The sequence below is a fragment of the Tympanuchus pallidicinctus genome, unplaced genomic scaffold (assembly GCF_026119805.1).
Source record: "Tympanuchus pallidicinctus isolate F22 unplaced genomic scaffold, pur_lepc_1.0 scaffold1, whole genome shotgun sequence".
Taxonomy (NCBI): Eukaryota; Metazoa; Chordata; class Aves; order Galliformes; family Phasianidae; genus Tympanuchus; species Tympanuchus pallidicinctus.
This window is the reverse complement of record NW_026294618.1, coordinates 39579540-39591543: the sequence shown is the minus strand read 5'-3', so window position 1 is coordinate 39591543 and position 12004 is coordinate 39579540. Positions and strand designations below refer to the sequence as shown.

The 12004-nt window shown below is 52.9% G+C and overlaps 1 protein-coding gene across 3 annotated transcripts in view; it reads left to right on the top strand.

The window, feature by feature from the left end:
* Positions 1 to 1036: 1036 nt before the first annotated feature.
* Positions 1037 to 12004, top strand: part of SIM1 (SIM bHLH transcription factor 1) — a 42066-nt gene continuing 31098 nt past the window's right edge. The window contains exons 1-6 of one of the 3 annotated variants that reach the window (XM_052686523.1): positions 1037 to 1129; positions 2195 to 2838; positions 10597 to 10679; positions 11339 to 11428; positions 11533 to 11641; positions 11734 to 11819. In XM_052686523.1, the coding sequence (XP_052542483.1) occupies positions 2664 to 2838; positions 10597 to 10679; positions 11339 to 11428; positions 11533 to 11641; positions 11734 to 11819 (543 nt within the window). In that variant the 5' untranslated portion in view covers positions 1037 to 1129; positions 2195 to 2663. Of the gene's footprint in view, positions 1130 to 1553; positions 1835 to 2194; positions 2839 to 6845; positions 9968 to 10596; positions 10680 to 11338; positions 11429 to 11532; positions 11642 to 11733; positions 11820 to 12004 lie in introns of those variants that run through there. The other 2 variants (XM_052686451.1, XM_052686604.1) reach the window with 2 other exon arrangements.

Below are 12004 nucleotides of genomic sequence, written 5' to 3'. Positions count from 1 at the left end.
ACCCAGGGAAATTTTCTTTCTTTTTCTTTCTTTCGCCCTCCCCCCCATCCCCCCCTTCACCCCCCTCCCCCCCTCCAGCTTTGATTTGCAGAGCTCTCTCGCTCCCCACTCGCACGCACACGCGGTGCAATGCACGCTGCGTGCTGTGCCTGGCGACTCAAGTTTTTCACGGCACGGAGTCGCAAGCCTGGCTGCAAAATGCCTCTTTTCACCGAGCCCTCCTCCAAGTAGCCCGCTTATAACGATCGTTTTTAAAGTACATCGAGTTTCAATACCTGTTTCTTCAGTTCTCTTATATTATCAATTACCCGGCGTAGGCTCACCCGGGAATAAACTCACCCGAACCGAGCACACGTGTGTACTTCAGGGAGCGAGTTCCCCATTCCCGAGCGGTGCAGCATCCCGATCTGGGCCGCTCTGTGCCCACGTCCCCCGAGGCTTCCAGGCATTTTTTTTCCCCGGTTCCATCGCTCTCCACCGCTCCGTTCCGGGGCCGGCAGAGCCCCGGCACCACCACTCTCCCCTCTACGAATCCGTGGCTGAGGGAGCGTGGGGTGGCGAATGGTTGCCTGCGTTTCCCTGCTATCCATTGGCAGGACTGTGTTCCTCTGATTTACTCATTTTTTTCCTAAGCCAAAAGCACTATAAAGGATAATTTTTGAGGCGCCTGTTGACAAACAAGCCTTGCGCTACCTGATGGTGTGAATCCGGTTGTTGCCCAGATGCCTGAACACTCCTCGGGGATATCAGCGCTGTTTGCAGGACAGCTTCCTCCAATAGAAGCCGGCAAGAAGGTGCTATCTTTCTCCCCAAGCCCGCTTTCAGCCTGCTGGTGTGTGCCTGCAGCACACAGAAAGCCTTCGGAAAGCACGGTGTCACCTTCTCCGCATCAGCGAGGGCTTTAAGAAGAGGAGGGCCGCATTTTTCCCCCTTTTCCCCCTTTTCATTACTTTTTATAATTTATCTCGAGTCCATACCTCTCCTAACTGCCCTGCATTGTGTTTGTTTCACAGAGGGGTGGTCCGGGGGACGAGCGGTGCGTCCTGGCCGTGCGGACACCAGGAAGAGCTGCTGGGCGCTTTCCTGCACCATGCCGCTATTACCGCACGGTGCTATTCTGTTTCCTGAGGTAGGAGAGGTGCATTTGGTGCTGATAGATTATTTGTTTCTTTTTCTCTAGGACTAAGTGTTTTGTTTTGGTTTGTTTTTTTCCCCGTCTAGCAGGAAAATCTCATAACCCCACAAAAAAAAAAAAAAAAAAAAAAAAAAAAAAAAAAAAAAACAGAGAGAATTGCCTAAAGCACCTTTTTGTTTTAAATCTCCAGGGGCACTCCGTGGGGGGGAGTTGGTGCGCGTCCCCGCACGCCTCCCCCGGGCGCGCCCCCGAGGGGTCAGAGGGCGGGAGCGCGCGAGGAGTAGGGGTGTGTGTCCGCTTCGGGGTGACGTCACCGCCCGCTTCACCAATGGTCGTCAGGGAGCGGGGAGCCGGCAGCCAATGGGAGGCGGGGCGGGTCCGTGAGTGGCATTAAGGGCGGGCTCGGCCGGGGCTGGGGGAGAAATGAAGTTGTGCTAAAAGGCTTTTAGCCGGAAAAGAAGTTATTAGGGCATTTCTCAGTCGCAATTAGGGCTTCTTCATTAAGCCCACCCCCACCCAGTATGTGAGAGGGAGAGTCGGGCAGCCGATAAAGGGGCGGGAGGCGGCAGCGCCCGGCTGCCCGCCGGCGTGGGGAGCCGCGACGGGCAACGACCGCGCCCCCGCTATTAATGAGCCAATTAAAGAGGGGTCCGCACCCTGGCACGGCTCGCTGCGGGCTGCCCTGCGAGGGGATACCAGGTAGGTGCAGGGGGCCCGGCCTCGGCGGGAGGGGGGGGGGAGCGCAAAGAGGTGCGAAGTGAGGTTGGGTGCTCCCGCAGAGGGTGGGAGGAAACAGCGGCAAAACCCCAAAATTGGCTGGAAAAACGCACGAAGTAACTGCTGTGCAGGGCTGCGATCGGCAGTGAGTCCTGGCTCACGGGGGCAGCGGGATTAATGCAACAAGCAGGACAAAATAAATAAATAAATAAAAAATAAACAAACAACTCAAGCAGAAAAGGGCACCTGGGCTAGGTTTTAAAAATTATGATGATGATTTCTGGAGGCCGCGGCGCTGAGTAGCGACTTGCTCACCCACCACCACCGCTCTTCTTCCCGCAGAGGCTCCTACGAAGCCGCCCGCGGAGGCCCCGTTCCGGCAGCCGATTGCGGGAGGATCGGGATTACCATGACCCACTTCGAGGAGAGGCACTGTCCGCGATGAGCAGGAACAGAGGCCCCAAACACCTCGTTTGGCTGCTGCGTCGTGCCACGGGCTTGTAGTTCTGTTGTGTTTTGTTTTTTTTTCTTTTTTTTTTTTTTTTTTTTTCCTGCAGTTGCTTGAGTCTCTGAGCTGCACTGGATAAATGCCTTTCCCCCCCCGAGTGACTTTTCAGAGAATATTCGTTCTTTTGAAGAACACCACTCTGCTCTTCGGCACTTTGTTCCATTTCACTGAACGGTTTCTCTGGGCGGCAGCTGTTCTCCCTCCCGATGATCCGGGACATGAACTGCAACTGAGCGCTCCCCTCCCACCTTTGGATGAAGCTCCGGAGCTTAAATTTTAGGAAGGAAGGGGGAAAAAAACACGATGAAAGAGAAGTCCAAAAATGCTGCCCGGACTAGACGGGAGAAAGAAAACAGCGAATTTTATGAACTGGCTAAATTACTGCCCCTGCCCTCGGCCATCACCTCTCAGCTGGACAAAGCATCCATAATCAGGCTCACCACCAGCTACCTCAAGATGCGGGTGGTTTTCCCAGAAGGTAGGTGGGATGGCTCTCCCCTGTGCTCCCCTTCCCATCCAGGTGCTGCTTGGGCCGAACTCTGGGGGCCGAGTACTTTCTGCTGCTACTTCTCCCTCCCGTGAATGTTGTCGCTCCGTTCATATGACAGTTCTGCTGGGGGCTGAGGGGCTTCTGTCAACGCAGAGCCAGCAGGAGGTTTTCTGTTCTCGTCCATGCGGCGGGCATCGCCGCAAGGCAAATGGGGGCGATCCCCCCATTTATAGCTGTACGTGAGGGAGCTAATATATGGGTAAATATTTACATAAGCCTATGCAAAGTCCTAAAGCCTTAGGTGCGGTGTGCAGGTATAGGGTGCGCTCCCACAACTGATAAGCTAAGCATAACGTATCGCATCGTAAACCCACTATATCCCGATCTGTGGATCGCTGAGGCCGTCTGAGAGCGTTAATCGACCTCGGGAATTTTTCACAGAATGATTATATTCGGACGCGTCCAAGCCCCAGAACGATGCGAACAGAGGGCCTGCAGCGAGCTTCATTTTTGACTCTCGCTGGGCAGAGCCGGCCGTCACGTCCTCAGTTCCAGCTCTTCCTGGTGGCGCTGAGCCGCCTCTTGGGGTGCCTGGAGGGGCTCCAGAGAGAGTAGAGAGCTTGTTAAGGGACCGGGATGAAGTTCTGCTCTGCTCTCCGTCTGTCGCTTCTGTGAGATGCAGGGGAAAGAAAAAAATCAAAACGATTCTCGAAGCTTTTATTTAGATTGAGATGTTTTCTGCCTGGAAGAGACGGTAGTGAGAGAGAAGACTGATGGGCAGAATTTTTTTTTTTTTTTAATGATTTATCTAAAAATCAAAATTAATCATTCGTTGAAATGTGTGGATACGTAAGAAACCCCGTAATACAGACCTTGCGTTTACTTCGGGTCTGTCGGTAATGCTTCATGAACCCAGAGCGGGTACGGGGACTGTCCTGGTTTGTTCTGTTTGTTTGTTTTGCTTTTAACCTGATTCAGACCGGGAAGGAGCGGTCTTAACTCGACTTTTTAAAGGTAAATATTCGCTCGGACCTGGAGGCGGGCCTCCCCCCCTCCCCCTCAGCGCTGCGTGAGTACATAGAGCCAAAGCCATAGCAGTCATTTCCAACGTAGCGTATCTTGTAGCCGCTTCTTTAAGCAACGTTTGGTATCTCTGAGTAACTTAGAACCAAAGAATGGGATAAGAGGGAGTTGTAACACCTGAAACCTTTTTTTTTTTTTTTTTTAAAAAAAAAAAAAAAAAGGGGGGGGTGGGGGGAAGTGGAAGAAAAAGTTAAAATTCTCGTGAAACCACGTTGCCATTCTATGCTATCTATCTGCAAGGAAACTGAGCTGTCCTTTAATACTGTCAGCGCACACTTTATAAAAAGAAAGCTATGGCCAACTCCGCTGCCCGCGATGTTCCTAAAAGGATTATTAGCGGCTCCCGCCGTCTCAGCGGGCTGCCTTCCTGCGTGATTCCGAGAGGCTCTCGTCAATTACCGCCGCCGATGCAGCGGGGCTGTTTGATCAGACGAAGCATATGGTGTTGCTTGTAGGCTGCGAGTAATCACGGGCGGAGAAGAATGGCCGGGCCCCGTCCCGGGCGACAGCGCGGGATGCCTCAATGCCCCGGGGAGCCGTGCGACGGGGGGCGCGGGGCCGGGGCCGGCAGCTGCGGCTTTGAGCAGGGAGGCGGAGAGTGGCGGCGGGACCTCCGCGGCCTCGCTACGGGGGAGCTGCGAATGGAAAGAAGCCGCCGCCGAGGGGGTGGCCCCGCGGTGCTGTCCGTGCTGGGGGGTCGGAGTGGTTCCGCAGGCACTTGCCAGTATGTGGGAGGCCCTCCCTCCCCGTTTGCTCTGGGCACGCAGAGACAGCCAGAACCTGCGGAAGGCGGTAGATACGGCAGGGGACGTTCTGTGTTTTTTCCCGGGGAGGGCAGAGCTGCGAGAGCTGGGGCGCAGCCCGGATCCGGCCGAGAGCGGAGAAGCGTAGGTTCGGCCGAGCGGTGCGGTTCCCCGGCGGCCCGCCCGGAGCTTCCCTGCACGGGGCCTGACTGGAAACGGTGGGAATAAATGCACAGAACGATGTAAGCTCCTCAGCGGAGGAAGCATCGGTGGGCTTCAGTCTGCGCGTTTGGACACTGAGAGGCTCATATGCAGGAGGTTGGATGCCAGGTTCACTATGAAAACAGGAGGTTTCTGCCAGGGCCGTGCCAGCAGAGCCACGCAGCCGCTCAGCGCCGTTTGGTTTCCGTTTCACTGTCTGAAAATGCGATGCAAAGCGGTGGCACCGGATGAGCGCGGCTCTGAGGGAGTGTAGTGCGGAGATTCAGCTGCAGCTTTGCGAGTCTCTCGAAGGAGTGCAGGACTTGACTCTGGCCCAGCACCCCGTTGCCCTGCCCCAAACCTCTCGGGAAAACTGGCAAAGACGAAATGCGCCCCGCGGCTGCCGCCTGGCATGGGCCGGCTGCTGAAACTCCTCTGGCTCGGGAAGAGAGAGCCTGTTTTGCATGGGGTCGGCTTTGGGGAAGATAATGTGGAGAAGATCTGCTAGATAGCTGTGAACAGTGTAAAGAGCTTTAAAAATTATTTTTATTGAAGGGGAAAAGAAAAGAAAGACAGAAAGAGAAAAAGATAAATACCTTCCTGATGAATTCAGTCCTGTGTTAACGTTCATGGGGGAAAAAAAACTGACATTTCAGTGTAACAGTGAAGGCAACTAACGTAGCATCAAAACCTGATAGAAATAAATCCGGGGGCGAAAATAATTTCGTTACCTAAGGATACAATTCCTATAAGCAGCCCCGGTGTCCAAAAGTGAAGGCGGAAAAACAAACAAACAAACAAAAAACAAAAACAAAAACAAAAAACCCCATATATTTAATTAAGGAATATTTCCAGGGTCCTGTTCCCCTCACCCGAACAAGCAGGGAAGGACTGTTTGCTTTTCTGTCCTGTGAAGACGGATCGCTCCCACGCAGAGGCGTTCGCTTTCCCAGACAAAATCAGCGTCCGCGTTTACATGAACTTTTGCCTAACATTTCAATATTGAATCTCCTTATCTTGTTTTATTTTATGGGGGGGAGTGCGGGGGGGAGAAAAGCAGGAAAACAAAATCCATTTCCCACGTGGATAGGTGATTTAATGCTGTTTTTCTTGCTGCTAAGGGAAATGATTGAGCATTGGGTTTCAGCGGTGATTTCGTACAGAAGTTTTTCTCATTTAAGCCGCAGTTTACTCTGCGCGGTACCTCTCTGTGCTTAAGTCGGGTTTTGATGTGAACTTAACATGTGAAGTGCAGAACTGAACTCTCAGCACGAGAGCTGACAAAGGCACTTTAACGGGTGGATACAGTCAGATTTTCCTTACAAACCCCTCTCCCTCTGTTAGTGCTGAAGGACGTTTTCAACTTGTGTGTGAATAGCGTAAACCTACCCTTTCCTCCACTGTTCGTTCGGGTAAAGCGATATTTGCGTTTGCGTCTTCTCTAAAACCCAGAAGTATGGATGTTGCGCTCGAAAATTTGCCTCTTTTTTTTTTTTTTTTTTTTTTTTTTGGTCTTCCCCCTCCTCCGGTGTGGGCTCCGTTTTGTTTGCATTTAGGAGGGCAGCTCCATTACCCAAACGCTGCGAGTTCTCTCCAGTGCGGTGAATCGGTGCTACTTCCACGGCCGCTCCCCCAGCAGGGCCGTCTGTTCAGGCGGCAGAACTCTGCCTCCCTCTTACTATTATTTTTCTAAAGGAAGCAGGGCGCTCGCTTCTATCCGCTTCAAACGAACGCATCTGATTTACCGAGATAATAAATCTTGACGAAACCTCGCTAATGGCATCCGCAGGCATGAGCAGCTTTTTTTTTTTTTTTTTTTTTTTTTTTCTTCTTCTCCCTAAATGTTGCTGCTTCTGTTCCATCTGAACCCTCCGACGGCGACTCGCTCCCACACAGAAGCCTCATTTGGCAGAGATTTGGAATTATCATTAACCACCTCCTGTTAAATTAAGTGAGAAATCGGCCCGGCTGGGTGCTGGGAGGTGGCATAGCGAGTGCTGCTGAACGACACCGTTCCTCGAGGCAACCTCGCTGCCCCTCTGCCTTTGCAGGGAGGCTGTGACAAAAGCCGAGGGAGTGCGCTCGGCCGGGGTGCTCCGAGGTCTCCCCGCTGCCTCAGGCGGCCTCCCAGGGGCCCCCAGAAGCCCTGATCCCCCTGTGGGAGGTTTGAGTTGGGTTCCATGCCGAGTGCTTTTGGAAGGGGGGGCGCCGATGGCCCTGCCGTTGTTTCCTCCACTGTGAATTCGGATCGCGCTGAGGTTGGGGTAATGGTGGTAGCCACTTGGAAACGCTGGCAAATCAACGCCAAGAAGATAAGAGCTCGCTTCTCCTGTCCTCCTCCCCTACCCCCCTTCTCGCCCCCCTTCACTCCCCCCGCTACGGACAGACAAAGAAGACTGTCGAGGTTGGGGTCGGGGCTGCGTTGCGGATGCTCACGGAGGGACTGGGAACCCCGAGACCCGCGGGGCTGTCCGCGCCTCTCGGAGCCTTCTGCCACTTCGTCCCGGCCCAATTTGCAGTGATTGAGCGCAGCCCCGTTTGTTTAGGACTTAGGGGAGTTCGGCAACGATATCGCGATGCCAGCCGGTGCCTCCATTGGCTGCTGCCATGAGGGCTCGGAGCTACCCAGCGGGGCGGGGAGGCAATGCTCCCGCGGCACGGAGCTGCGGCGTTGGCCGTGGGTCCGTCCGTGGAGGGCGGCGTGCCCTGCGCTGGGCGGGATGCGCACGGGGGAAGGAAGGCGCTTCCACCGGACTGCCCCGATGCTGTCCTCCCACCAAAGAGAACGAGGAGATTTCTGCCACTTCCCTCACTTTTAAATGTGGGCAAACGGTGATTTCCCGTCGAGAAGTACTGGAAAAGCTATGACTCAGCACTCGCAGACCGAACTGCACCAGCGCACGTTCAGCGCAGCGCGCTCAAGCGCAGCCTCAGAGTGCGCAGTTCAGTAACGGGCGTTGTTAGCAAACTGAGCAAAGCCTGTCCCTAACGCCGCTGCTATTTTGTTTTGTCATTTATTTATTTTCCTTTCTTCCTTTCTTTCTCCCTCCTCCCACCCCCCAATGGAGGACATCTTCTAGGTCGAATTGTTTACCTTCTCAGGAAAAAAAAAAAAATCCTCGAGTGGAGGAGGTTGTTAGATGGGAGCCTATAATCTATATCTTGTTGAGAGTATAAAACTCATTCCGAAAGAAAAGCTCGATCCATTTATTTTTGCTTCTTGCAATAACACAGCTGGATGATGCCTTGAGCTTGCGCTGCACGATTGCTCATCATTCATTCGCTAAGAACCGGCCTAAATGGTGCCTGTGGGATTAGGTCAATTTTAGTGGATCTACTTCGCCTCATTTGGTTACTAATTGGTTTCTTGTTTTATAAATCGAAATCTCATTTTCAGGAAATTACAAAGCCCATGCAGCCAGTCCATTGAGGTAATCCGTGGGTCTGGAGTATTTAAATGGAAATGGTTCGACAATGCATCAAGTATTAAGCAACAGTAAAACTTCGCCTCTGTTTCCACATGAAATGTGAGCTCGCGAGCTCCTTAGATCCATAATAGATACATCGCTTCTAAGGCTACTTATGTAAATATGATAAACCGGACCCCGGCGGGGGAGGGGAGAAAGCAATTTTTATCTACAAAGGTTAATGTGGCATATCTTGGAAATCTTCCAAAATAGATTATGTTTTGCTTTGTCTTCGGCCACTTTAGCTGGGAAAATCCTTTGCCTAAAAACGGTTTAGTTATCCTTTCCCGCACAAAGCTGCTTGTTTCTATTCCAAAGCCATTATTCCGTTGGCTCTCCAAATTACAAGAGAATCTTTAGATCTTGTTTCCAGCGTAATCCTGAAGCAAAAGGGAGAGCTGATTTCCTTGTTTTGTTTTAAATAGACAATCAAAGGATTTGAGGAATTTTCTGCGGTAGGTCAAGTGCAAGATAGCTCAGTTTGCTCCCCCGATAAAAGGAAATTGGATGTTAAAGCGAACGGAGGGGAAAAAAATAATAAAAGGGGAATATTAATGGAGAGGTTTTATCTTATAATCTCTAAAGGCAGTATTTAAACGGCGTCGGGAGAGCCCGCCGATCTGGGTTTGTCAGTGAAGAGAATTCGTCTCCGGCTAGAAAGTGCTGAAGCATCTGGGCAATGCGAAGTGTCTTCAGTGTTAGGATAGCCAGAAGCTGGCTCATGTAGACGAGTGAAAACGTTTAATTATGAAACATTAACAGCCGCGGCCAAACAGCGTGAGATTTCCACCCGAAGCATAACGAAGGGCTCAGTGCTCCGTGAAGAACGGCGTTCCCGAAAGAAGTTAACCTGTAATGTTGATGAGCTATTCATTAACCCGCAGAGGTCGGGTTGTTTTCCCTTTTAGAAGGAGAGTAATTAGAAGCCGTAAACCCAGATTAATAAACAACTTAAATCCTAGGCGAAGAGCGCAGCTTTAGTCCAGAACAGGGAAACTGTTATTCAGATTTCCCTTCCAGTGCGGGAAGCTCGCAAGGAGCGGCTTCGACAGGGCGTCCCGGAGCTCGGGGAAAGCAAAAATACTGCGGTTTCTCTTCTCCCTTTCCCTGGAAGCCGTGCGAGAAGTGTCAGCTCCTGACTGGCTTCGGTGGGGGTCCCCGGTGGGGGACAGATGTGCCCCCGGGCAGCCCCGCTGGGGAGGGTGACAGAGCGACTGCACTTCGGGGGAGGGAGGAGAGCCCGGGGGTTGGGGACAACTTCACCGTGTCCCCGTTAATTGGCGCGGAGAAGTTAACGGGCAGGATCTTATCTCCCGCTGACACTCGGCGAGGGGTACACGCGGGCAGGGGCCGGGGCGCAGGGATGCTGCTGACTTCTGAGGGCAGTGGGTTAAGAAGAAGGGGGAAACGGTGAGAAGGCGGGTGAGGAAGGGGCAGCTCAGGATGCCCTCTCTGTTCGCCACGCCCGGGTGTCGAGCCGAGGTGAGGGCGCTCGATACCAAGGGATGCCCGCTCTGCCCGCTGCCGCTTCGTGTGGAAATCCCCAGAGAAAGTGGGCTCGGCTTCCCGAGTCCGCGCTGTAGGAGCAGACCTTGCCTTCTCCTGCCGTCAATCAGCATTTCTGTACGTTTGTGGGTTTTTTTTGTTTGTTTGTTTGTTTTTCCTTCTTGTTTGATCCTTATTTAGTCGCGTAAGCTTAAAATGCCCCTTTCAAAATGATTTCGGCAACAGCATCGTTAAAAAGCACTGCCTATAAAAAGATTTACTCCGGCCGAGTAATTTTCCTGCAGCTCTTATTCATCCTCACTTTGCATAAAACGAGCAGAGTCTGAAGCACAGGGCAGGTCCGTCCCAAGGCCGAGGGGAGGAGGGGGTTCTGGGAGGCAGCACACGCCCCTGGGCGCTCTCTTACGCGCTCCACGCAGCCAAAGGCCGCCCCGAGGGGCAGCTTTGTCGGGCACACCGTTTCGCCCAGGTCTCAGAAACCAACTTCCCCGTTAACCAAAAAAAAGGTGTTTATCTCCCACAGGAGTTAGATTTAAATAATAAAAAATCCACCAAAGAGGCTTTCCCGTACGAGGAAATCACATCCCCTTTTCTCAACGATTATATGTATACCTGTTTTAACGCGAGTTCAAGCGAAAGTATAATAATAAAAAACAAATAAGTAGAAGAGGTTTTCTCCAGCAGGCCAACAGGATTGGGTTTGTCAGCTCTTCACTTTTCTTTCTGTGTGTGTCTTAACTGAACAGGACTGGGAGAAGCTTGGGGCCACTCCAGCCGCACTAGCCCGCTGGATAACGTCGGAAGGGAGCTGGGATCGCATCTTTTGCAGGTACCACTCTGGGAACGACAGCTACGCGGTATTAACGATTAAAGAAACCAGTCCCTCTTCTGAGCTTTTAGTTGCCTCCGTGACTGATTTTTAACCGTTCACGTGTTTAATTAAAAAAAAAAAAAAAAAAAAAGTGGGAGGGGAGGGACGGGATGGACTCTTTTGCACAAACGCAGTTCAGGTAGAGGAAGGAATATTGGAATTACTGTATCCATGCTTTGTGTGTGTGGGATCGTATGGGCTGTGACACGTCTTTAACAGATTGGGGGTCTCTTCTGCTGCCTCCGCACCCAGAAGCCCCATTTCCGTCTTCTGAAACGCACTTGACAAATCATCCCGTCCCACACAGACGTTATTCACTCTGCGGGGAGGCTTACACTCCCTTCGTTTGCTTAACAGGGGCTTAAATCCCGGGGAGTTAGAAACGGGGTGGCAGCGCTCGAAAATTCTCGAGTGGTCATCAGCGGGAATCCTGAGGGATCACGGCTATAGAAGAGTCCTGCCCAGGGCTCCGTTTCCTTCCAGCTTTCTGAATAATCACAGCATGAAAGGGAATACGTCTTGACTTAGAATAGCCCCTTGGAGGACGGTACTCTATGTGTCGGTCTGTCTGTGTCCATCTCTCTATCTGTTGCTCCCTCTGCCGACCCTTTCCCCAGACGCTGGACGGTTTCATATTCGTGGTGGCTCCGGATGGGAAGATCATGTACATCTCGGAGACAGCCTCGGTGCACCTGGGTCTGTCTCAGGTAGGCTGGGGGCCGGCGCGGGAGGCGTCTGCGGAGAGGGCACCGGTGACTAACGCTCTCCTTCGTGCTCTTCCCCCCTTCATCCTCCTCCTCCTCTCTCACAGGTAGAGCTGACCGGCAACAGCATTTACGAGTACATCCACCCCGCCGACCACGACGAGATGACGGCGGTGCTTACGGCCCATCAGCCCTACCACTCCCACTTCGTGCAGGGTAAAGCGCGTCCCCCCTACATCGCATCGTCCCACGTGGACCTGGACTCTTTCCCTCGCCGCTCACCTCCCCTCTGCCTTCCCTCTCCTCAGAGTATGAGATCGAGAGGTCCTTTTTCCTGCGGATGAAATGCGTACTGGCCAAGAGGAACGCGGGGCTGACCTGCGGGGGCTACAAGGTGGGTGTGGGGGGGTACAGCCCCGCCACGACACCGCGGGGTGGATGTGGATTGAGCTCCCTGGGCTGGCCCGGCTCGGCACTCTTTAATGTGGCACTGAGTGCCGCTTGCCACAGGAGCAGCCATTCAGCTAGGGCTCGGCCGTTTCCCATTGCTCCGCACGAGGCTCCCGGCCGGGCATAGTC